The 22,819-nt window shown below is 38.7% G+C and overlaps 2 protein-coding genes and 1 long non-coding RNA gene across 5 annotated transcripts in view; 1 reads left to right on the top strand and 2 right to left on the bottom strand.

Moving 5' to 3' along the window:
- The first annotated feature begins 353 nt into the window (after positions 1-353).
- LOC117821784 lies at positions 354-12,344 on the top strand. The gene is made up of 3 exons (XR_004633057.1): positions 354-639; positions 1,069-1,151; positions 12,276-12,344. It is a non-coding gene; the product is annotated as an uncharacterized LOC117821784 (long non-coding RNA).
- On the bottom strand, positions 1,616-3,263 carry irx7 (iroquois homeobox 7). The gene is made up of 2 exons (XM_034696285.1): positions 2,998-3,263; positions 1,616-2,661 (listed from the first exon to the last, which is right to left on the bottom strand). The coding sequence occupies exons 1-2, from the start codon at positions 3,208-3,210 to the stop codon at positions 1,882-1,884; spliced, it is 993 nt and encodes a 330-aa protein (XP_034552176.1). The 5' UTR covers positions 3,211-3,263; the 3' UTR covers positions 1,616-1,881.
- A 1,119-nt stretch (positions 12,345-13,463) lies between the features above and the next one.
- The window catches only part of LOC117821782 (ankyrin repeat domain-containing protein SOWAHA), a 31,091-nt gene continuing 21,735 nt past the window's right edge, over positions 13,464-22,819 (bottom strand). For all 3 annotated transcript variants that reach the window (XM_034696283.1, XM_034696284.1, XM_034696282.1), the window contains 6 exons: positions 20,243-20,329; positions 18,351-18,353; positions 17,983-17,985; positions 17,704-17,776; positions 16,911-17,006; positions 13,464-16,106 (listed from right to left, as the gene is read on the bottom strand). In XM_034696283.1, coding sequence (XP_034552174.1) covers positions 15,934-16,106; positions 16,911-17,006; positions 17,704-17,776; positions 17,983-17,985; positions 18,351-18,353; positions 20,243-20,329 — 435 coding nt within the window. In that variant the 3' untranslated portion in view covers positions 13,464-15,933. The remainder of the gene's footprint in view (positions 16,107-16,910; positions 17,007-17,703; positions 17,777-17,982; positions 17,986-18,350; positions 18,354-20,242; positions 20,330-22,819) is intronic.

Genomic DNA, 22,819 nt, shown 5'->3' with positions numbered 1-22,819 from the left:
ATAAAAATAACTATAAAATTAAATACAAATAATAATAAAATAGTAGAATTAGAAATAAAACATAACCCACATGAACAGTTTGATTTTAATTGATGTAGATGTAACCTTTTATTGCACATTGTTTACAAAATAATCCTTTTTTTAAATCAGCATGTAAAGCTTTTTCTTTTTTTTTTTTAAGTTTTCATTAAAGTGAGTGCATCTTGAATTTGAAACATTAGGGCTGTTGTCTTCAGTGTCTGTTTAATGCTGGTGTTTTTGAAGTCCAGATGAAAGACCCCCCCCCTTCCCTCCCAATCAAAAGCAATACATTTCCCAGAATGCTTTGGGGGATTTAAATAGGAAGTAACTTCACCTTGAAAGGGTGCTGTTGGATTGCACTCAGACTGAGGTTCACTGCCCTGTTATTGTTTATATTTTGGAGAATGGCAACCTAAATATCATGCCGAATTAACCTCAAGAGCTTTATGTTTGTGCAAAAACCATTTCCATACAGGAGAAGCTCCCTGAAATCCTTCAAAACTGAAGAAAATTTGAAAATATATATATTTTAAAGGGAGTTTGGGTGGTACGAGGAGCATCTATGTCTTCTAAGTGGATTTACTGACTGACAGTGGACATAATACAACCTCAGAGAGAGTAAGTTAAACCGAATCTATAAATGCAAGTATAATCTGTGTGTGTGTGTTGATTTGACTCCCAGAAAGAATTGGAATTGAAGGCCTCAAGCTCGCTTAACTGTCACAAGATGTTCACCTGTGAGGTGGAGTAAAATGGGCTGTAGTTACTCCTGATCTCCTCTAGGGGGTGCCAGAGCGTCACTGTAAACTAACGCACCCTCACACCTTAGAAATAAATTGATATTTTGGATGAAATTAGAAATAGAGTTGTTGAAATGTTAAATTACGCACACCATAAAAGGTCAGAATTAAAGAGAAACACATTTAAGTAGGAGAGCTTAAAATCTGAGGTTCCACGTTAAGTTATTCTTTTGCATTCATCTGTTTGCTGGGAGGAAAGGAGGCACAGATAAGAGCTTATCTCCTCTCTTTGTGTTCCTGTTTGTAGGGATTTGCATGGAGAGGTGAGGCCCGAAGACAAGGCAACGGCTGCACCCAGGGGGCTCTCTCATTATCCCCGGATTAATGGAGGTACAGCCCTTTGAATTTACATGGAAACTTGTGCGTTTGATAGTGAAATCCTTGAGGTCTAACAATACCAGTCCATTGACAGACTGGTGGCCTTGCTGCAGCTGTGTCATATTTTTTTTCTAAGGTGTGAATGGATGACATAAACACATCAAATATATTTCAGCTGTTTGAAAAAAAGAAAATGAGTTGTAAAAGTTTAAGTCTAATGGAGGGGATTATCACCCCGCTTCAAGCTGATCAGAGAGCAGTTTGGGAATACTTAAGACTTTGGGTTTTGATATGCAAACTAAGCCAAAACTTTCCACTCGTGCACAGAAACCAGAAGTCGTTTCACCTGGTGTGATCCTAACTCATGTTCATGCAAACCCTAAGCTTTTCAGTGTTCTACTTGCATGTGCAGAAGGAAAGGAACTGCCTAAGTGTTTGATAATATAGTGATTAAATTCACAAACCACTGAAACTCATTCAAATTTCCTGCTCGAAGCTGAATTTTTATTTAAGCAAAAATATTTCTTCACGATTAGACAAAGGGAACATTAATTTACAAATTGGCGATGGAAAAATACATCTACAGATATTTACAGTAACACGATCAGTCTTTGGTCCCAATACAATTCACTGCAAACTTCAGGAAGGTAAAGTCCCCTGAGGTTTGGAGGTTTTTAAAGTGCAAAAAAGATGTGAAGAAGTCTCTTGATTTGTGTCCACACACACACACGCGCGCGCGCGCTCAGACTATTTCTTGAGTGGTGTAACACGTGGGAACAAACAGGCCGTTTCTGGAGGCCCACTCTGCCCACAGTTTCCCAGCCGGGTGGTAAATACTGTCCACGGGTCTCTTCACAGTCTCTGAGGTGGCGGTCTCTGCCAAAGACCAGATTTTGGGTTTCTGGCTCACACTGTTGTCTTTACTCTCCAAAGTGGAAGGCGTGTGATCAGAGCTTTCAACTTTATCGACATTGACAAGTGCAAGTTCCCTGTCCTCGTGCTCGCTGTCTGACTGCTGCTGCATCTCCAAACGCGCCTCCACAGGTGCTGAGCTCTCCTCCTGCTCGTGCGTATCTGCTCGCTCACTGTGAGCCTCCTCTCCAACCCTCTCATCCAGGTGACATTTCTGCAGCGAGCCATCCTCATCCTCACTCTCTCCTTCATGCTCCTCATCATCCTCCTCCTCTTCTTCTTCGTCCGACTTCCCCTTGGACGCCCAGCTCACCCTGTTCTCCTTCTTCAGACGTCGCCTCGCGTTGGCGAACCAGGTGGAGACCTGCGTCAGGCTCATTTTGGTGATGATGGCGAGCATGATTTTCTCGCCTTTGGTGGGGTAAGGGTTTTTCAGGTGCTCGTTTAGCCAGGCCTTCAGCGCTCCGGTGCTCTCCCGAGTGGCCACTTTGGCGACCCTGCCGGGGTCCTCTGCTCCTGCTCCCGGGCGGTATGGTGCATAGAAGGCGCCACCGCGTGCCAAGAGAGCGTGGTGGTAGGAAGAGGCGGCCTTCAGGTCGAAACCGTTATTCTGAAAATAATAGAAATAAGAAAGGTTAAGAGAGAGAAATTACGCACGGATTTGGAGACTGTTTCAAAACGCGCAATTCTAAGAGTGATGCATTTAAAGACAGAATTAAGGACTATGAAACACCTGAGCAAGTTTTCACTTGTTCTTTAAGGCAGAACAGGAGATATAACATCAGAACAACTCATTGTGAAAGTGAGAAAAAATGAAGACGCTTTTTTCTTAGAAGATTTTTGTTTCTGGATCATTTTACGCACACTGTTGTTGTGAAAGTGTCTCATATAAACCAGCATGGATCATTTTAACTTTTCTTATATTCTTTGTCATCTCTGTACTCACCATGTGTGCGATGTGCCTGTGCTGTGGATAGGGGATAAAGTTGTATCCTTGTAGTCCTGAGTAAGTTAAGGGAACCCCAGCTGCCATCGCTGCCAGCTGCTGCTGCTGCTGAACACCCGGCGGGCAGCCCAGCATCGGGATCTGATATCCAGCAGGCATGCTCATGTTTCTCTCCAAGAAGAAGTTTCCAAATCCAGTTTGCGAGGCGGGCATCTTTCCTGCGTCCCAAGCTATTCGAGTCTGAGTGACAATCCAACCTCCTGGATCTATTTATACACACACCCTCTCCTGCCAGCGTGTGAGCAAGGGGGGGAGAGGGAGGAGAGGGGGGAGGGAGGTCCCTGTGGTATTGACTGACAGCTACGTTCAAAAGACCTACAGCTTTCACTGGCAATAAATCCCATCAAAGAAGCCCTCCGCTGTTCCTTTTAGCGTTTTGGTGGAGAGGCTAAATATGTGCTGCTTATCGCAACACAGAGATTTCTGGAGAGCTGAAGTTTCAATGCAAATGTGGCTTTTTCTTTGGAGCCCCGAATAAAGGGTCCATGCAGCAAACTGAAAGAAGAACTATCACATTTACTCTTAAAAGTAGTCTTTAACGTTTCCTTCACTTTGTTTTAGAAACAGAGGAAATTTAAGCATTTAGAAATAAAAATTAAATACAACATATTTTTCTTGGCACAAAATTTAACTTTTTAAATGTGTGTTGCGGCTCTTGGACAAGATTATCCTACCATCTGTAGGTTTTTTAATACCTTTGATTTTGTCTGTATTTTAATTCCTACGCGACAAGGAAGCTGACACCACTTTAATGTAATTTTATCAGGACTTTGACACTTCTCATGTCTGGCACTGATCGATGGAGATCTTAGAAAAGCAGCCGAATTCAGTTAACAACATCCTGCCAGTCAATACTGTCGCTTCTGACACTTCATCACATGCACGGCTGTAGTTTTTGTGAATTGAATTAAACGTCTCAGTGGCCTTAAATCACGCGAATCAACAAATTCGGCACTTTTTACGCACGCGTAAAAGTCGCACTTTGAGAGATAATTCCCCTCCCTAAAAAATGGACTTCTCTTCTTTTGTTTCTCTTTGAATAATTGGAATAATATAAAGATACAGCACTCGTCTTTCAGCCCTAGAAAGACTCAGAGCCATATATCTTCTTTTTATTTGTTAATTTATTGAGTGAACCACAACAAACTGCTCTCTTACATGTCGGATTGTTTTGTTTTGGGTGAAGCGCAGCGTTTCAATGGCCCTAATTAAACGAGGTTAAGCGAAACAGGTGTTGACTAATGTATATGATAATTGTGAGATAACAGATGCTAATGTGTGGGAGTTCGTGTGTGTGTGGAGGGGGGGATGTTAGAGATAAGAGGAGAAGATTACACTTCTTATTCCTCTGCCTACCCCCCTTCAAACAGAGCCACAGTTAAGCTCAGTGTTTGAGTTCAAAGGAGCAGCACACCTCGCTTATCTCACATCATTTTCATTATTATATTAACAGCATTAAGAGGTGAAGGGCTGCTGGTGATGTAGTGGCTGCAGCAGGCGGTAACAGTCAGATATACTAAAGCATCAGGAAATGATGGTTAGAAAGACAGTTTGATCATTTTTCCTTCTTTGATGGAAGTCAAAATAAAATGTAGACTCCACTTCTCCATCTACAATTTTTTAAGTTGTAAACTGCAGGCCCTGCAGTTTGAAATGCTTCAATAAGTTACTTATTCTAAAAAATGCTTTTGATAGAATAATTATAACATCCATCTTTAAAGCTGAAACAGTGTCACACAAATTTAAGAAGGTGTCTGCAGCTTTTTTTGTACTTTAAAGAAAATAAGGGACCCTTATTTTGAATATTTAATGCCTGTAAGCAGTAGTATTATTAACCCAAAATGTTTCTTATTAAGGTAGAATATTTAGACCACATGTTAGTACAATACTCACATGATGAGTTAAATTACAACTAATGAAATCATGGATTTTAAAGGAATAACCTGCATGTGGATGGATCCAACGTTTTATATTTTTGTACCAGAAACCTGGACATTTTTAGCATCATAAGATTTTTCATAATTATTTGTAATAATTTTGAATATTTAAAACTTGTTAGGATTGGTAGATAAGTTTTACAATGTGATCTATACTTACAATGTTGATAATCAATATTATTGAAGTCGTTTGAAACACTTCAAATAGTTAATTCCAATTATTTGGATTATTGGAATAATCAAATATCCTCATGTATGTTTTATAAAGTCTGTCTAGGTCTTAATTTACCGATTTCATATTAAGTGTATTATTCTAGAGTACTAATTACTTTAGTTTATGGAATATTTTTCACTATAGAAGAAACAGACGTGGTGCATTAAAATAATATCTCCAAGAATGAGGTTAAGTGAGTTGGAAAGTGTATTTTGTTAAATGTGTGGTTAATGTTTAAAAAAATATATTGATTGTGGAGAAATGTAAAATTAAAAGTAAATGAATTAATTTTAAAAAAGTAAAAAAAAAAATCCACAACTTTATTCATAAAAGATTTTAAACATTTTAGACAGACAGTGTGATATATAGTATAAGGTATTCAAATATAGAATAAACATCAATTGTCACATCTGAATGTCAACTCCCTTCCCCACCCACCACCTATTACAAGGCCATTCAACAACTACAAAAACAAATAAATACATTTAAAAAATAATAAATAAGTAGGGGGAAAACAAGTAGAATAAATAGTATTAAATAAAATAAATAACAAAGAGTAAGTTATAAAAGTAGAATTTTAAGGCACTAGTATTGTGCGTTTTTCTTCTATCTGTCACTTTATTCCTTTTGCAGTGCATTTATTTAACAGCTGTTCATTCTCAAATAATATATAATCACTTTATAATATGTTTTCTATCAGAACAATAAGCATTTTAGAAAGTACTTACAATTATCTCAACATACTACTACATTACAATATTGCACACTCACTTTATAACGTGACAAACATCCTCCATTCTTAAAATGACTACTTCTTATTTAAATCCTGCCTTGCTGCTGATGCTTTGATACTTAAACTTTGGTTAAATCTAAAACATAAGGCTTTTAGATGTATTGGATTACTCCTTTAAGGGTTGTATAGATAATTTAATTCAAGCAGGGGATCTGAGCACTTCTTCCACCTCAGTAACAGGGCAGTATGTTTTCTTTCATATGCAGATTTCTCTTCTTTCCTACAACAAAACCACTTCAGCCTCTGAAATGACGCCACTGAAACCGAGTAGAAGTCAATGGGGACGTAAAACGCAGAAAGTTCTTCGGTTAATGATCCTTCATGATGATGTGGATCATAAATCAAGTGGTGCAAAAATTGAGAGATGGTTTTAATGGGATGTATAGATGCAATGATTATCTGAATATGTGTCCACTATTAAATCAAGGATAAAGTTAAGAAGTTAAGAATTCATAACAGCAAAACTTTCCTTATATCCAGCTCCTTGGTGGATATTTGGTGTTTGCTCTTCTTTGATTTGTGATTTTTTTGGGGGGGGTTGGGGACAAATCAAAACATTTGAAGGCTGTTTCTTTTGGCTTTGGGAAACGCTGAGTCACAGTTTTTACAAATGTGCTGACATTTTATGAACCAAACATCCAATAATCAACCTCTAGAGCATAACTAAAACTAAGTATGTGCCTTAGTCATCGGCAGGAGTCCACCAAGGATACTTTTGGTTGAGTCAAAGATGACTTATTGATCGGTTTATTGACAATATTCAAATCCATTCATTTGAAGATGTCTTCTGAGGCTTTGTAAAGTTGTGATTTGCATGTTTTTCCCCCTTTAACTACAAAGATGCATCTGCAGATCCCTCAGTATTGTCTTACCCTGGCATTGTGCTACATGTAAGATGTGTCTAGTAGTTAAATGTGTCTCTGGGGGTAGAGTCGTGCAGGAAAGAGAGAAACGTAGGGTTTATCCACAGATAGAAAGTGTTGAAGGTGGAGGGGAAAGAAGGAATTCATCGGGGTGGGGTCCAAAGAACCTAAAGCAAATTTGAAGAGGAGCAACAATGGTGTGAGCAGAGAGCAAAGAGAAGGAGGCTTATTGCATCAGTGTCTACATCTCACAACACAAACAGCTCAGGGCTGCAGCCTTTGTCCCTCACACAGATCTCCTTTTCATACTCTTCCTCTTTCTGCCGCTCGCTCACAATGCAGGTGTTGGTCCTGCTCTGACAGGTCGGGTTTGAGCTGTTTGCCGTTAGGATGTCGCTCGTTTACAGGAGAGAAAAGTGACCAAATGGAAGAGGATTGTCCCCAGCACACACAGATACAGTACGAGATAGCAGAGAGGATGAATTTATCTTGATCTCTGATAACACCTGAGTCATTCCTCTGTGTGAACGACACAGACCTTTATCTACAAATCCTCTGCACATTCCACATAATGCACAGACGGGTAGGTTAAATAAGGTCCTGGTTTTGGGGTAAAACTTCAGAATGACAGAGCATGCAGCTAATGAGCAGGTCAGGACAAAAGGTTTAGGTGTGACCTCAATTACAGGCAATCCCCTACCTGCGAGCCAACAAAGGGACTAAACATGCAATTAGAATAGCTCATAGGTAGGTGTGAACAGGACAACAAAAGCCTGCAGAGAATCCACAGTCTTCAACACCTCCTGCTTGTTAGTTTATTTTTACTGCAGCAAATACTGAGAGGAGAGAAAGTTTACAGAGTCTTAGAAATCATAGCTGAGGAGAGGAGAGGAGAGGATGATGTGGTTTGAAGTGCATCAGGTGAAAGGCAGGAAAGTGAAAGACATTTAAAAGCTTAATAAGAAAGTGAGTTATGTTTGTTTGTAGTATTTTTAAAGATCACTTAAAGCCGCAGGTTTAAATCCTGATCCCAATAAAGAAAGCTGAGATGAGCTCTGTCGGTGCTTTTGAAAAGAATCTGGCTACGTATTTGTTTGCTTGTTTTTTATCAGTACTTACATGAGTCCAAGACAGAGTCTCCAGGGACAATTAAATATGTTTTATCATATCGTATCATATTGTATCATATCATATCTGATTATATGTCTTATCATATTGTGTCTTATCGTATCATATCGTGTCTTAACGTATCGTATCTCATCATATTGTATTGTAACGTAACGTAGCATGTCTAATCGCAACGTGTCGTGTCTTATCGTATCGTATTGTGACGTTATGTAGTATGTCTAATTGTAATTAGCCTGTCTAATCGAAGTGTATCGTATCTTACTGTGACTTGTTATATCGTGTCTTATCGTATCATCAAATCGTGTCTTATTGTATCAGGACTTATCGTATTGTGTCTTATCGTACTGTAACGTAACGTAGCATGTCTAATTGCAACGTATTGCGTCGTGTCTTATCATATCGTATCATATTGTGACGTTATGTAACATGTCCAATTGTAACGTAGCGTGTCCAATCGTAGTGTATCGTGTCTTACTGTGACGTATTGTATCCTGTCTTATCATATCATCAAATCGTGTCTTATCGTATCAGGACTTAATGTATTGTGTCTTATCGTATTGTAACGTAGCGTAATGTAATGTAACGTAACGTAACGTATCGTAACGTACCGTAACGTAACGTAGCATGTCTAATCGCAACATATCGTTCTTATATCATCAAATTGTGTCTCATTGTATCAGGACTTAATATATTGTGTGTTATCGTATTGTATTGTATTGTAACATAACATAACGTAACGTAATGTAATCTAATGTAACATAACGTATCGTAAAATACCGTAATGTAACGTAGCATGTCTAATCGCAACATATCGTGTCTTATCATATCATCAAATTGTGTCTCATCGTATCAGGACTTAATGTATTGTGTCTTATCGTATTGTATTGTAACGTAACGTAACGTAATGTAACGTAACGTATCGTATCATAATTTATCGTAACATGTCTAATCGCAACATATCGTGTCTTATATCATCAAATTGTGTCTCATCGTATCAGGACTTAATATATTGTGTCTTATCGTATTGTATTGTAACGTAACGTAACGTAACGTAACGTAATGTAATGTAATGTAACGTAACGTATCGTATCGTATCGTTAAGTATCGTAACATGTCTAATCGCAACATATCGTGTCTTATATCATCAAATTGTGTCTCATCGTATCAGGACTTAATATATTGTGTCTTATCGTATTGTAACGTAACGTAACGTAGGATGTCTAATCGCAACATATCGTGTCTTCTCCTATGGTATCGTGTCGTATTGTATTGTAACGTAACGTAGCATGTCTAATTGCATCGTATCCTATTGTTTCGTGTCGTGTCTTATCGTATCTCATCGTATGCTATCGTAACATGTCTTAATGTATTGTAACATAATGTAGCTTGTCTAATGGTATCCAGTCTTATCACAGCGTATCGTATCATAATGTAATTTATGGCGTCATATGGTATGGTATCATATTATCCTATCATATAGTATCTTATATGTGTCATATTATATCCTAATTTTTTGAATTGTATCATGTTGTGATATATCCCATTGTAATATATCACATTGTATTGTATCATACCGTATATATCACAATATATGGAATCATATCATCCTGCGACGCATCATAAAGTATCATATTGGGTTATATCAAATCGTGTCTTGGTCTAATGTATCATATCACATTAAGTTCATGTTAAATCGTATCATATCATGTCCTGTTATATCATTTTGTGTTGCATGGTATGATAAGGTCTCATATTGTGTCTTGTTGCATTCTATCTGTTGGTGAAACTTAAATTAGAAGTTTTGTTGTTTTGAATCACTTTCATCATTGATGTTTTCTTGTTCTTTAACATTTGACTCTGTATTTATGGATTTCTGACTGTGGACGACTTGAGTCAGATGTTTAATTTTTGGCATTAGTTTTATCCCTGGTGTTTTTTGCTCTTGTTTACTTTTAACTATTTTTATTTATTGATTTCTGACTGTGTTGTTTTCATTGTTTAAATTTCTAACAATGAGCAGAATTGGAACTTCAGTTTCTGACGTCCATCCTTTCGCTCGGTCTGTGTGGTTTTAGAGTTTTCCATGCCGAGCCCTCTGTGTCTTGTATGCATGAAATGTGATTTAAGAATCCAGCTATGTTAAATTTTAAGGCGCAGAATTTAAATTAAGCAGATCACAAAAGGTCAATTGACCACAAACACATCATGGTTTCCAACCAGAACTCCAATTTTCCTCCCTAATGAGATTTTCCTGGGGCAGCAACACAAATGGAGAGATGTAAGCAGAGTGTGAATGTTATCAAGCTCTCCCACCTCTTTACTATCTGACCCCCTCTTCCAGACCTCCTCCCACTCTTTGTCCTTTGTCATTACTCTTATCAGGACCACTCTATCATTCTTTCTAAATAGTCGTGGCGCTGAAACCGCTTGCAAATGTAAGTATGTCTTTGTTTAGGGCCGGGCAGGGGCCCGCCTTCCTGCTCCCTCCTGGGTGCAGGCTGATTGACGGCTCTCTGCTGGGTGAGTGACAGGCGGCGTTGGTGGGGCCGTGATGTGCTGGTGTGACAGCTGGTGCTGGTGCCTCCCTGTGTCGGGTGCTGCGGCCCCACAGGATTCCCTCAGCTGGAGAGTCCTGGTCCAGTTAGCCGAGCCTGGTCAGAGCAGTTCCCCCGGTGTGCTCGTTGTTGCAGATCAGCTTGTTAGCCTGCTCGCCCTGATTCTACAAATCACGCGGAGCATGCCGGGTGTTTTGTTGTTGTACGTAAACATTTCAGTGTCTGATTCTTCAGGACAGAGTGTGTTGAAGTCCTTTTTACATTATTCACTTTGTTATGTTGCTGCATCCCTTTCCTCCACCTTAGAGCTGCAACAACAAGATGATCAATTAATACCTTCATAGTTGACTCATCATTAAAGCCATTAATCAAACATAAATGTTACACATTTCATGGCTGCACTGTATTTTCTTTATGTTGGGGACTCCAGGGTCTTTGGGTTTTGGACTGTTAGTCTGTCATGTAGGGGTCTGGGAATATGAATTAACATTTTTCACATTTTTTAAAACATCTTTTTGCTGCCCGGATAGTCCGATCAATCATGAAAATAAAAAGTCAAGAGGAATAAATCGCCCCTAATTTACATTTGTTGAATTTCTTAAAGGCATAGAGGCTGTAATTCTTCATCAGCTACCTTCTTTTACTCTCTGTCCTTTTATTTAGCATTAGAACATTACAAACAAACACCTGATCTAATGTGTGATTGCTGCCCCAACTCTCTACCTCCAAACATCAGCAACTCTCACTCACTTCTGTCATTCATCAACTCCAAACCTGCTTCACCTCCTTCTGTATCTTATCTTTTACACATCATGCAAAGCATATTTGAGTATCTAGCAAAGCTGTACACAAGTCTGATCAATCATTATTATTATTATTAAGTTGAACACACTAATATAAGTCAACAGTCCTAACAGCTCCTGTAAAGACGTCACTCATCATCATTTGTTGTTTGTTATTTGTTGTTGCATCATTTTCCTCTTATTGGTACCAAAAGGTGGGGTTGCATCTACCTGTAGATATTGATACCAGTATGAGAAAGACTTCAGGTAGCGCCTTATTGCAGTTCTTGTATTACGCTTTAATTTAAAGCCTCTAAAATGACCAGCTTATCTCACCAAGAGGCCGTTCGTCATTGTCACTCAAAAGCAGCAGACCAAGTTGCAGCTGCAAACTTCTGTTTCAAAGCATCAAAGATCTGATTTTCATGTAACTTATCAAGAGATAGCAACAACAAGATGCTTATTGATGTGCTAGCTGCACTGCTTCAGCAGAATCCAAGTAATTTGACTGCATTTCAGACTGCAGAATCCCACCAGTGAAACAGAGATGTGCATCTTTATTTATATAGCACCAAATCCCAACAAATGTTATCTGAAGACGCTTTCCAAACAGAGCAGGCCTAGACTGTATTCGTATATTCTATTATTAACAAATACCCAACATCAAGACAGGATAAGATCCAGTCCCCTCTTACATACAGGACTCAGTCTGATCTCATCTTAATCCACCATGAGCAGAACACTTTGCAGCGTTTAGCAAGTTACAGTGGCAAGGACAAACTTCCTTTAACAGGCAGAAACCTCCAGCAGGACCAGACTCATGTTAGACACACATTTAATTTGCAAAGAGCTGAGATGCTACTTTTCTTTGCCTCATGCTTTTATTTCTTTTAAAGAGCTTATCTTAATGTTTCAAACCTGGAGATGCTGTCTTTACCTCACACAGAGCCGAGAAGGCCAAGGATGCTGCTGCATGGTTTGTTTTTCTCTACCTGCTCTTCACTAAAAGAACATCATTGTATAGGAAGTAAGGGCAAGTGATTCACTCGCTTTAACTCCAAACATCTGAACAAACTGTAGTGTATGTATGTATGTATTATTTTTTGGGCCTCAGCCTCACAGTGAGCAGCTAATGAGGTTATTGGGCATCTGTGACGTGACATCTACATTTTGGCCTATTTGTGAAACAATGGTAACAAGGAAGCCGGGGACATTGGGCTCTGTGTTTTCCAACTCAAAATAACAAAGGCGAGCGGCCGCTGGTGGGAGGCTGTGCTCTCATGGAAATGAGCAACTGAACCAACAATGTAGCGCCTAATCTCTTCAGAGAGAGGAATCAGTTACACAGCAGTATGCACCCCTCAATGCTTTTCATTAGAGTCAGCGTGCTATTGAACCAGTCACTCCACCCCCCTGACTCGCACACAAACACACACCCACACACACACACACACACAACCCTGGTGTGTAGCCACAGGCCCTGCTCATACATGCACCAGATACAAGGTAGCCCCCCAACAACAGAAGGGTTGGAATAAGTGGGGCAGAGGGTGGTATGGGGGTGCAAGGCCTCAAAGCATGGGATTAGAGTTAATGTGCCCTCCCTGGGTTATAATCTCTTCAGAGGGGGACTTTGTTTGAGGGGCTTGAGGGCAGTAAGATAAGTATCTATTACAGAAACTCCCTCTTATCCCCCCCAACATCCTCGCTTCAAAAATGAAGCACAAAAACACTTGCCTCTGTTCCCCTCTGTGTTGTCTGATATCCAAGACCCAAAAGCAAGTGCTGCCCTTTTCAGCTAATCAGGAATTAAGGTCTAAAGCCGTATGGAGAGTTAGCAGGGCCCATATTTACTCCATCTGTGGCCCACAAAGTCAGGTAGTTAAAGTGAGATCAAAGGCAGCTTAAAAAAGCAGGGTTATTGTAGTTAGAGAGAAAAAGCATTATCACTCCTTCTTCTTCTTCTTCTTCTTCTTGGCTTCTGAAGGAGGAACACTGAGTGAGCAACCAAAGCCCTGGAGTTTGATGCTGATCATTCCAGAGTGCCAGTGAAGTAGACGCACAGTGAGTGGCGGCTGTTTCCCATGTGAAGTGTAGTTTGAATAGCATGAAACACTCACTCACTCACTTTGATATAAAATACAGTTTAATACCAAAATATCTTCATCATATAAATACTGTGCAAATATGTAACAGAGGCAGATTACAATGAATTTCAAGATGTTTACAGTGGCACTGGATTAAGAACAAATAACTTCAAAGAGAATATTTTACAACCAATGAAAATGAAGTCTGAAGCGATGCAAAAACACTTTTTGCACCATTTTAAAAGTAGAACCGAGGAAATTTTAAATGTCATAGTGCAATTTGAAGAAGTTAACAAAGCATGACTTAAAGTTAAACCAGCAGTCTGAGGCACAAGGTTTTGAAGGAGGCGTAGTGATGCAGATGGTGCAGATTTTTTCTAGTAAGTTAGGGGAAATTTGGTAAAATGCGTCAACTGTCTTACCTCATTAAAATATAATACATAGTTTAATAATAACATTTGCAGTCTGTTGGCTGACAGCTAAGTTATGATTTGAGGATGATAGACTCTAATTTCATCCAAAAATGTTTCTGCATTTTCATTCATAAGCTGTATTCACACATGGACTACACTCCTGAAAAATTCCTGAAATCATCTGGGTGGGCTGCATGTGTGAACGCAACCTGACACATTTCCCCCCTCTGGTTGTCCCTCTTAAACCCCTGGGAGAATTTCAGGGTGAGCTGATGTGAGACGACAGGAAAGTTCCCTGTGAGCTAGTGGGATGGGAGGGGTAATGATGCTTAATCTTGAGACGAGTGAACATTTGTGCACGAAATAGACTCTTCCAAGAATATTCTCTTCCACACACTCGTTGACACTGTCACAAATATGTCTAATAACACATAGCAGTGATATGACGGCAGGAATCTGTCACCATACTGTCCAAAACTGTTAATTTTTTTATATTTTAAAATGAGAAAATACTCATACGACCTTTTAGATTCTTAAAAATAAATGTATGAATATTTTAAATGTGATAATCATGACCTCTCCCTCCTTTTAACATCAAGTCTTGCCTCCTGAGAACCTCCTCCTGTATGACAGAGAAATTCCTGATATGATCTGGGTGGGATGCATGTGTAAACCCCTGCGAGAATTTCATGGTGAGCTTTATGTGAGGCTACAGGAAAGTTCCCTGCAAGCCAGTGGGAGGGGTAATGATGCTTAATCTTGTGACGAGTGGAACTTTGGGGCACGAAACAAACTCTCTCTAATCTCTTCTGCTTGCCAGAATATTCTTTACCACACACTCATTGATACTGTCATGAATACATCCATTAACCGATAGCAGTGATATGACGGCAGGAATCTGTCACCAAACTGTCCAAAACTGTTATTTTTTTATATTTTAAAATGAGAAAATACTCATACAACCTTATAGATTCTTAAAAATAAATGTATGAATATTTTATATGTGATAATCATGACCCATCCCTCCTTTTAACATCAAGTCTTGCCTCCTGAGAACCTCCTCCTTTCTGACAGAGAAATTCACTCTGTTTGGGACATGTGTGAATAAGCAACTTTGGAAAACTTCAAAAGCAGTCCTGAGATTTCTGGAATTTTTCAGGAGTGTATTTTTAAAACTACTTCAATGGGTGTGTGGGAAATCAGTCTAACATGTTGTAGTGAAATATATAAGTACAAATGATCTTTTAAAGGCTGATATACGCAAAACCACAGTGCATTTTTTAGAGGATACGTTTTGGGGCTAATGTTTTGTACATTTTTCTTCCTGACAACAAATCTGAGTATCCTGAAAACAATATATATATAACTGGATTTGTAGTTGTTTTAAAAAGCCTGATAAAGCTTCATTTTTATTTATAGAAGCCATGCAATTGCATTTGATGACAACTTTCTTATAAATGAAATGCACTGCAGCTATTTGGACTCACTGTAACCGTCATGTTGCAAGAAATGTCAAACCTGAAGCTTAAAAACGTCCTGAGCAAACTCTCTCCTCCTGCTGAGTTAACTTAAGAAAATCACTGAGCTTTTCAAGAAATCAAAACATGAACATACTGTATATGTGACCTGTTTTTAAAGCTGCAGTCCTTCAGAAGGTACTTCTGGTGTTTTCATTGGTTTGTAGACAGTGAAAGTAAAACTGACTGTAGACCACATCGACCCTCGTCAGCCCAAAGCTGCTCACTGCTAAACCAATAGAGCTTAAAGAACTAATATGGCCTGAGCTGGTTTAGATATTATAAGGCATAAGTAACAGTTAGCAACAACTTAACATTTTAAAGGCTTTTAGGAATACTTTAGTGGTAAGCTTTCAAATTTATAATACACATTTAGGCAAAGTACGACTTCTATTCAAAGTTAAAGGATCTTTGTTCGTTACTGAGACCAGTAGTTCAGGTTTATCTGCGCGTGTGTGTGATTGTGTTTACATCATATACCTCTATAAACACGTCCTCTGTGTATACATGAAGGTTTAAATTATGTGTGTGATTGTACAGATTAGTTTGGTATGTGAGTGTTGGGTCAGATTTCTGCAGTTGGTGCCTCAGCGGGAGAATTTTCTGGGTCTGAAAGCAGGAAGTGCGAGCTGATGCGGAGCCGTCCTCTCCTCCTCTATCGCAGCGAGCTCCTCCGCTGAACCCCACTTCTTCTTCGAGTGAAACAACGACCCCAACTTCCTGTTCTTATTCCGCTCTCTGGCCTGAGTGACCTGGAACTCTGTGAAGGCAAGAAACAAAAGCTTATTAATTCTGCAAAATTCATGATCACTACTTAACCCTAACTAATGTTTTTGATCGCCAAACTAAAATGAGGAGAAGATTTTTAATTTATTTTTAGAGCACAAATCATTGGATCGATATTTTAACTGTTTCTGTCAACCTTCAGATATAAAAGACAATCTTGGGTAGAACATGTTAGTCAGTGATTTGCAGAGCTGTGGGTTGTTGTATTTTTTCCCTTTAGAGCTTTACTGGCTTATCCCCTCTGTTGACAGCCTTAATGCTAAGCTAAGCTAACTGGCTGTTGGCTGTAGTGTCATATTTGACAAACAGAAATGGGAGAAGTCTTAACTTTCTTATCTTACTTAAAGAAATACAACAAATCTCCACAAATCTGAATCATCCCTTTCAAAATAAAAGTATTTTTTATTTATTTTGCAAATGTCTTTGGATTCAAATTGTGCCACATTCACTTTAGTACAACAAAAACGTAATCATTCTCTGATATTCTGTCATGAACATCCAACTTTATGACACATTTTTCAGACAAAAGCTGGTGGTCTGTCTTCACATAACTTATATTCATAACTAAGTTAATTCAGAACCAGAGGTCCACGGTGTTTCACAAGGACACACAAAATAAGACGAAAGTTTCAGGGAATGGTCACACAGAGAAACACAACTATCTATAAAACACCACAGATGTATTGTTTTTAAGAAAATGTATCTAAAGCAGCAATATTTAATGTCAGTAAGTCTCCACCAGATTATGAATGATGAAGCAGATGTATGAGATACTCACGCAGCTCGCAGTCTTCCTCTGGAGCCTCTGGTTCTTTGATTTTTAGATATTGGCAGGCGAGATGGCCGCTGTAGTCCCTTAAGTTTTCTTTAGCACCTGATGAGAGAAAAATCAAACATTAGGAAAATGAGAGGAGGCTGGATGTAGACCCAAGCAGAAGAAACAATCAAATGATCCTGAAGTAAACCGAAGCGCACATGTTAGATCAAGATCTGTTGACACTCTGAAACTACACTCATACTGTAAAATCATAGACTAGAGCTTTTAATTTAGTAAAAAAAGACCTTTTTGTCATGTAAAAAGAGGCTTCATGACAATAAACACAGAATGAGGGTTTCCATTTGTAATTAAAGCTCCTGTGAGGAGTTTTTGGCACGTTATGAAACAGATTAAAATAAGTATTGATGCATCTGTATGAGCAAACTAAAGCAAAACAACAATCATCAGTAACAAGACGGAAGATTTATACATAGTTATTTTAAATGCCTGAAACCACAGCTGGGGGGGTAGGTGTCAGACAAAGCGTGCTGCATTTTCCTGGCAAAGATGCACCATGAATATTGTGTTTGACAGCTCAAAGACAGCAGGGTGAGATTTCTAGTTAAGAACTCTTCTTATGCATGTTAAGGACAAGACCAGCAAAGAAAGAGGATGTACAGTTTTGTCCACAGGGGGCGCCAAAACTGACACAAACTTAAAGTTCCTCTCATGAGCTTTAAACTTCAATTCAAAACACTTTAAGTAATGCTGTTTTTATGCATCAATATCTGGGTTCAATGGGAGCAGTTTTTACCGTATGTTCCTACGAGCAGGTCTAGAATATGCTGATGACCGTGCAATGCTGCGATGTGCAAAGGTGTGTATCCCTGCAGAAAGAAAGATAACAATATGAATTCAGAAAAAACACTTCAAATTAAACTTTTATATTTATTTTAACTCTCTTTTTAGATGAATAAGTAATGTAACATCCAAACACAGCTTCAACACTGACATGTAAAGGTCAGAGAGAGTTTTACATTGAGCTCTTTGAGGGTTTAACTGAGGCATAGTGCTGGAAGGGTTCAGTACCTACCCCCTGCAGGTTCCCAGGCCCGAGCGCAGCCAATGAAAACAGCATGAGGAAAAAAATATACAAATTAGCAAAGGTTATGGAAACACCAGATAATGATAAAAACATAATTGCTTGGTAATTCCCTGAAAATTGCGTCGTTGTTGGGTTGTGCATGCTGGCACATAGACGCTCTGTTTTGGGAAACAATTAACATGACATGACATGATTTATTAGCGGAGCACTCCCGCAACACGTGCTGCTGTAATACATTTTCACAGCTGGATGTTCACAGTGATCGTTTAGGATCATTACATCACTGGGAGAGCAGCAGTGAATCAAAGACTTACTGCACATGCCCGTCACTTCTTCATAAACACCTCCATACTCACATGCTGAAAGAAAGAACATGTATAAGTCAGTAAATGTGCACAACCAGCAGAACAGAAAACTGAATGTGAGATTAAAGGTGCACTCCACTGATTTCAGTTTACTCATTACAGAGAGTATTCCAGTTTTCTCCCTGTAAAGATATAACACTGGTTACCTCTGCAGGGTTAACTCAGGTTAGGTTTGAGATATTTTAAATTAGTTCTTTGGTATAAACTAGAGGCCTGAATGTAAAAAGAATTGTAAGTTGAGGGCATTCAGCAGATAGAAAAAGAGGAAATTAAACTTTTTCATTTTTTAAGATTTACAATTGTATTACTTTTTTTCATCTTTTTGTAACATTCATTAGAATCAGAATCAGAATGACTTTATTTATCCCTGGGGGAAATTCAGTCATTACAGTATGCTCTTATATACAGTATGTAAGAAAGTCAAAATATTAATAGAAAGAAGGAATAAAATAAGCAATAAATATGAATGAAATATGAATTAAATAAAGATAAAATAAAATAGAATAAAAGGAAATAAAATAAATAATACATTATGTACAGAAGTACAGAATAGTTAGAATTAGCTATGTACAAAAGCGTTGGGAATGAAGGTGATATATATTTACATACATTTGCAAATGTTATATCTCTTTATAACAGAAGAATAGAGTGTCTGCTTCAATAAATAAAAATAAAAGAAAGAAAAAAGAAGGGGAAAAGGCCAAAGAAAAAGGATGTGTCTTAGCCTTGCTGCTTAATTATGTCATAGTAACAAAATAATGATAAAAAAAAACGAGTAAAAACTTTTGATTCTTTTTCAGAAAGTGACTACTTTTTAAATTTGGCAACCTATTAACATCTGTTTTTTTCAATAAACAAAAGCTTAAAAGTTCAGCTTTGGATGAATCTTTTTTCAACATTATATCAATTTGTTCACTATGTATTATTAGATAAGGAGAACACATTAAAAACAGTTAACTATCTTTTATTATTGTCCAAACTAAAATGAACGCCATTACCCATAAACCCATATTTGTGATTTAAGGGTTCAGGGTTGATGTATTGAATGTGTTTCTTAAAAGTATGATGGAGTTGACTTGTTGTTAGAGATTTCAGTCAGCAGGTATTACAGATAATAGAGAGTTGGAAAATTGAAAGGCAGAGTTGTTGAATTTCATCAGTCAGTAGTTATATTATTAAGCTGAGGTGTAATAATTGTTTAACTTTACAAAATCACCAAACTCTAACTCCAGGTTGTGATCGTTTTATTAGATGCCAAATTTTTCATGGAATTCAGACCATGAACTCAGAGAACGGGCTTTGCTTCATTGAATAACAAACTGCATTCACTAAAAGGATCTGTTGGATTGAGGTGCATGATGGGAAATGTAGGAGGCAGTGTTTTTGTGGAACTTAAAGCTCCTGTGAGCAACTTTGGGTTTGTGTGGACAAAGATGGAAGGCAGTATTTTCTGATAAAATACCTCTTCTTGCTTTCTTTAAACTGGCAAATATATCATAAATTGTGAATTTCTGCTTTTGGAAATATAAATACGGCTGTTACTTCAGCATGCTGTCAATCATCTGGTCTGACACCTACCCCCTTGTAGCAGTTACAGGCATTAAAGATTACAATATAAAGATTTTCAGTCATTGCTGATGGTCCTGTTTGTTTTTGAAGGTCATGAAGAGGCATCGGTTAAAATTTCAGTCGGCTTCAGAACCAGTAAAAACCCCTGTTGGGCAAATGTGACCATTAATCCCATGTGTTTATGGACGTCTCATGCAAACTAACTGGAAAATACAATTACCAACTAGTGACTGAGGTGCAGCTCTGAAAATGTTGGTAAAAAAAATCTGGAGTGCTCCTTTAAACTCACAGCTGAAATTAAAAAATGCACTCACTGATTTGGTGTTGACGTCAGCCCCGGCGTTAGCCACCAGGGTGGCCATGTCCTCACTGCCGTGTTTTGCAGCCCAGTGCAGCGCCGTCTGTGTGCAACAAGAAAAGAGAGTTACTCATTCTTTTTCCAGGTTGTTATCTATTGTTAGGCATTGTAATAACTGTAGCATCATTACAAGTAGTCTGAGCTGTGCGGGGAGGCCTCTCATTGGCCGTGTGCGGGGCAGAGAGAGCCAGCTGTGCACAGAGGGGAGTGCACGGATCGAGGGATGGAGAGAAAGAAGTATGGAGAGATGGTTTCCTGCCATCTAACAGAGCCTAATTACAAAACAACACAGCACTGTGCCCACAGTGAGGGGGCCCGGCCGCCTGTCACCAGGGGGAAGATTGATGATGTTAGTGTGACCTGCAGAGTGGAGACCCACCCAGACATCACCCACTACTGTCAGCACACGTCAGGGAGGGAAACACAGGGGCCCCGGGACACGACTGTGAGAGATACACCCACACGTCCACATGCAAAGGAGGGAAAATAATAGACACATGTACGTACAACACAAACCACATCCACCTGTTGGACCAGGACTGTGATCTCCACAGTTACCCTGCACTCTTTGAGCTGTGTAATTATGGGAAACCGACAGGTGAGAGCAGAGTGGAGGAGCAGATGTTGGCCCAGAAACCACCTGCATGCCTTCAGTGTTTGACCCTTAACACGGGGAATCAAACAGTAACCATTTCTGGATTAACTATTAACTGTGAATGGCTGAAACACTTTTAACACCCCCTCTTTTTTAAGTTTTCATGTCTTCTTTGGTTCTGTTAAAATTGACTCCTTAAGAAAAAGACTCTACAGCTGTTCGGATTAATTGAACACTGCTTTTGTTTGCTGCTGAAACCTTATGAGGAAGAAATAACAGCAACAAAACTGAGCCTCTAATTAATAATAATTCCTTAAGGGGTGCTGGTTTGCCCCATGTACAGAGGCTATAGTCCTCAAAGCGGGCTCCTTGGGTCAATTCCAACCTGTTGCTCTTTTTACAAGTCATTCCTTACTCTCTCTCTCTCTCTCTACCCCAGTTTCCTACTCTATTTACCGTCTTATCTTCTCATTAAATGCATAAAAATCCCCCAAATAAAGTTGAAAACTCATCATAGCTACTTAACTTTTAGGAGCACCCCGGGTCAAATGACCCAAAGCTGGCAGAACTTTGAATCACGTTCAAGGAACAAGTTGATATCCTTGACTTTCAACCATGTTTTACATCCATTAAAAGAATCACACTTTTTCATGTCTTCAGGATGGTTCAAATTGACTCCTTAAGAAAAAGACTATTTGGACTAATTGAACACTGCTTTTGTTTGCTGCTGAAACCTTATGAGGAAGAAAGAACAGCAACAAAACTGAGCCTCTAATTAATAACAGTTATTTCTGGGGTGCTAGTTTGCCCCATGTACAGAAGTTATAGTCCTTAAAGCGGGCTACCTTTGTTGATCCCAACCTGTGGCTCTTTTTACAAGTCATACTTCACGCTCTCTTCCCATATTTTCCAATTTCCCACTCTTTTTTAACATCTTATCTTCTCATTAAAGGCATTAAAATCCCCCAAATAAACTTTTAAGAACAATAATAATTACTTCATTTGTAGGATCACACAAGGTCCAATGACCCAAAGCTGGCAGAACTATGAATCACGTTCAAGGAACAAGTTAATATCCTTGACTTTCAGTCATGTTTTACATCCACTAAAGAAATCACACTTTGTTTAAGTAATTTTCAAAATTAAATGAAACCTTTTCAGACCATCAGACTTCAATCATGCCACCTATGCTAAGTAAAATGTGCTCCTAAGCACTAACAAACTATTGTTCATTTCATTTTTGTTTCCCATAATTCCCATATTAGACTGTTAAAGCTGCAGAGAGAGAGAAAGGAATTGTTTTCTGCCATCTTTGAAAAGCTGAAAATTAGGCTCTAATTTAGCTCAGCAGTGAAATCAAGCTCTATTTTTTTGTTTTTTTAAAGATGTGTACAGAGGTTTAGTCCTTGAAGTAGGTGGCCTGGGTTGGATTCCAACCCTTTGCCCATAGCTCCATGTAATGCACTCTTTTTTCACTGTCCTATCCCTCATTTAAGGCATTAAACTAAAAATTATCTTTAAAATAACCCTCAAACAAACAAGAAAAGCTATAAATAATTAAAGTAAATAAAGATCGGAGCTTCTGGATATGTTTCCATCATCTTCATAGTTTTTTTTAACTTGTTTGCTGCATGAAAGGAAAACTTGAAACCAGTTTACCGTTACATCTGTTTCCCATTATCCTATCAAAAGATCTGGAAATGGCCTCCACTATGTTCTCACTTAAGGGTTGTGATGTTGATGTAATGTGTTCATGCTTTAAGTTTGTTGTACCAAAAAACTTGATCTTGGGAAACCAGCTAAAGTCAATTTTTCGTGGCAGACAGATATCATGGTCTCAAAAGTCCTTCAGGAGTCTGGAAACATCTTTGCAGCAGCTGAAGGTGTAGGAGGGGCCGACGCAGTGCTTGAATAGAACACAAGTCTTTTTGTGTTTGG

The sequence above is a fragment of the Notolabrus celidotus genome, chromosome 11 (genome assembly GCF_009762535.1).
Source record: "Notolabrus celidotus isolate fNotCel1 chromosome 11, fNotCel1.pri, whole genome shotgun sequence".
Lineage (NCBI taxonomy): Eukaryota > Metazoa > Chordata > Actinopteri > Labriformes > Labridae > Notolabrus > Notolabrus celidotus.
The sequence above is the reverse complement of the archived record's forward strand: the minus strand, read 5'-3'. Positions and strand labels throughout refer to the sequence as shown.

Excerpts from the sequence above, each read along its gene's own strand:
- irx7 (XM_034696285.1), bottom strand. The coding sequence starts at position 3,210 with ATGCCCGCCTCGCAAACTGGATTTGGAAACTTCTTCTTGGAGAGAAAC. Across the intron at positions 2,662-2,997 it reads ACAGGCACATCGCACACATG|AATAACGGTTTCGACCTGAA; the intron begins GTGAGTACAGAG and ends TATTATTTTCAG.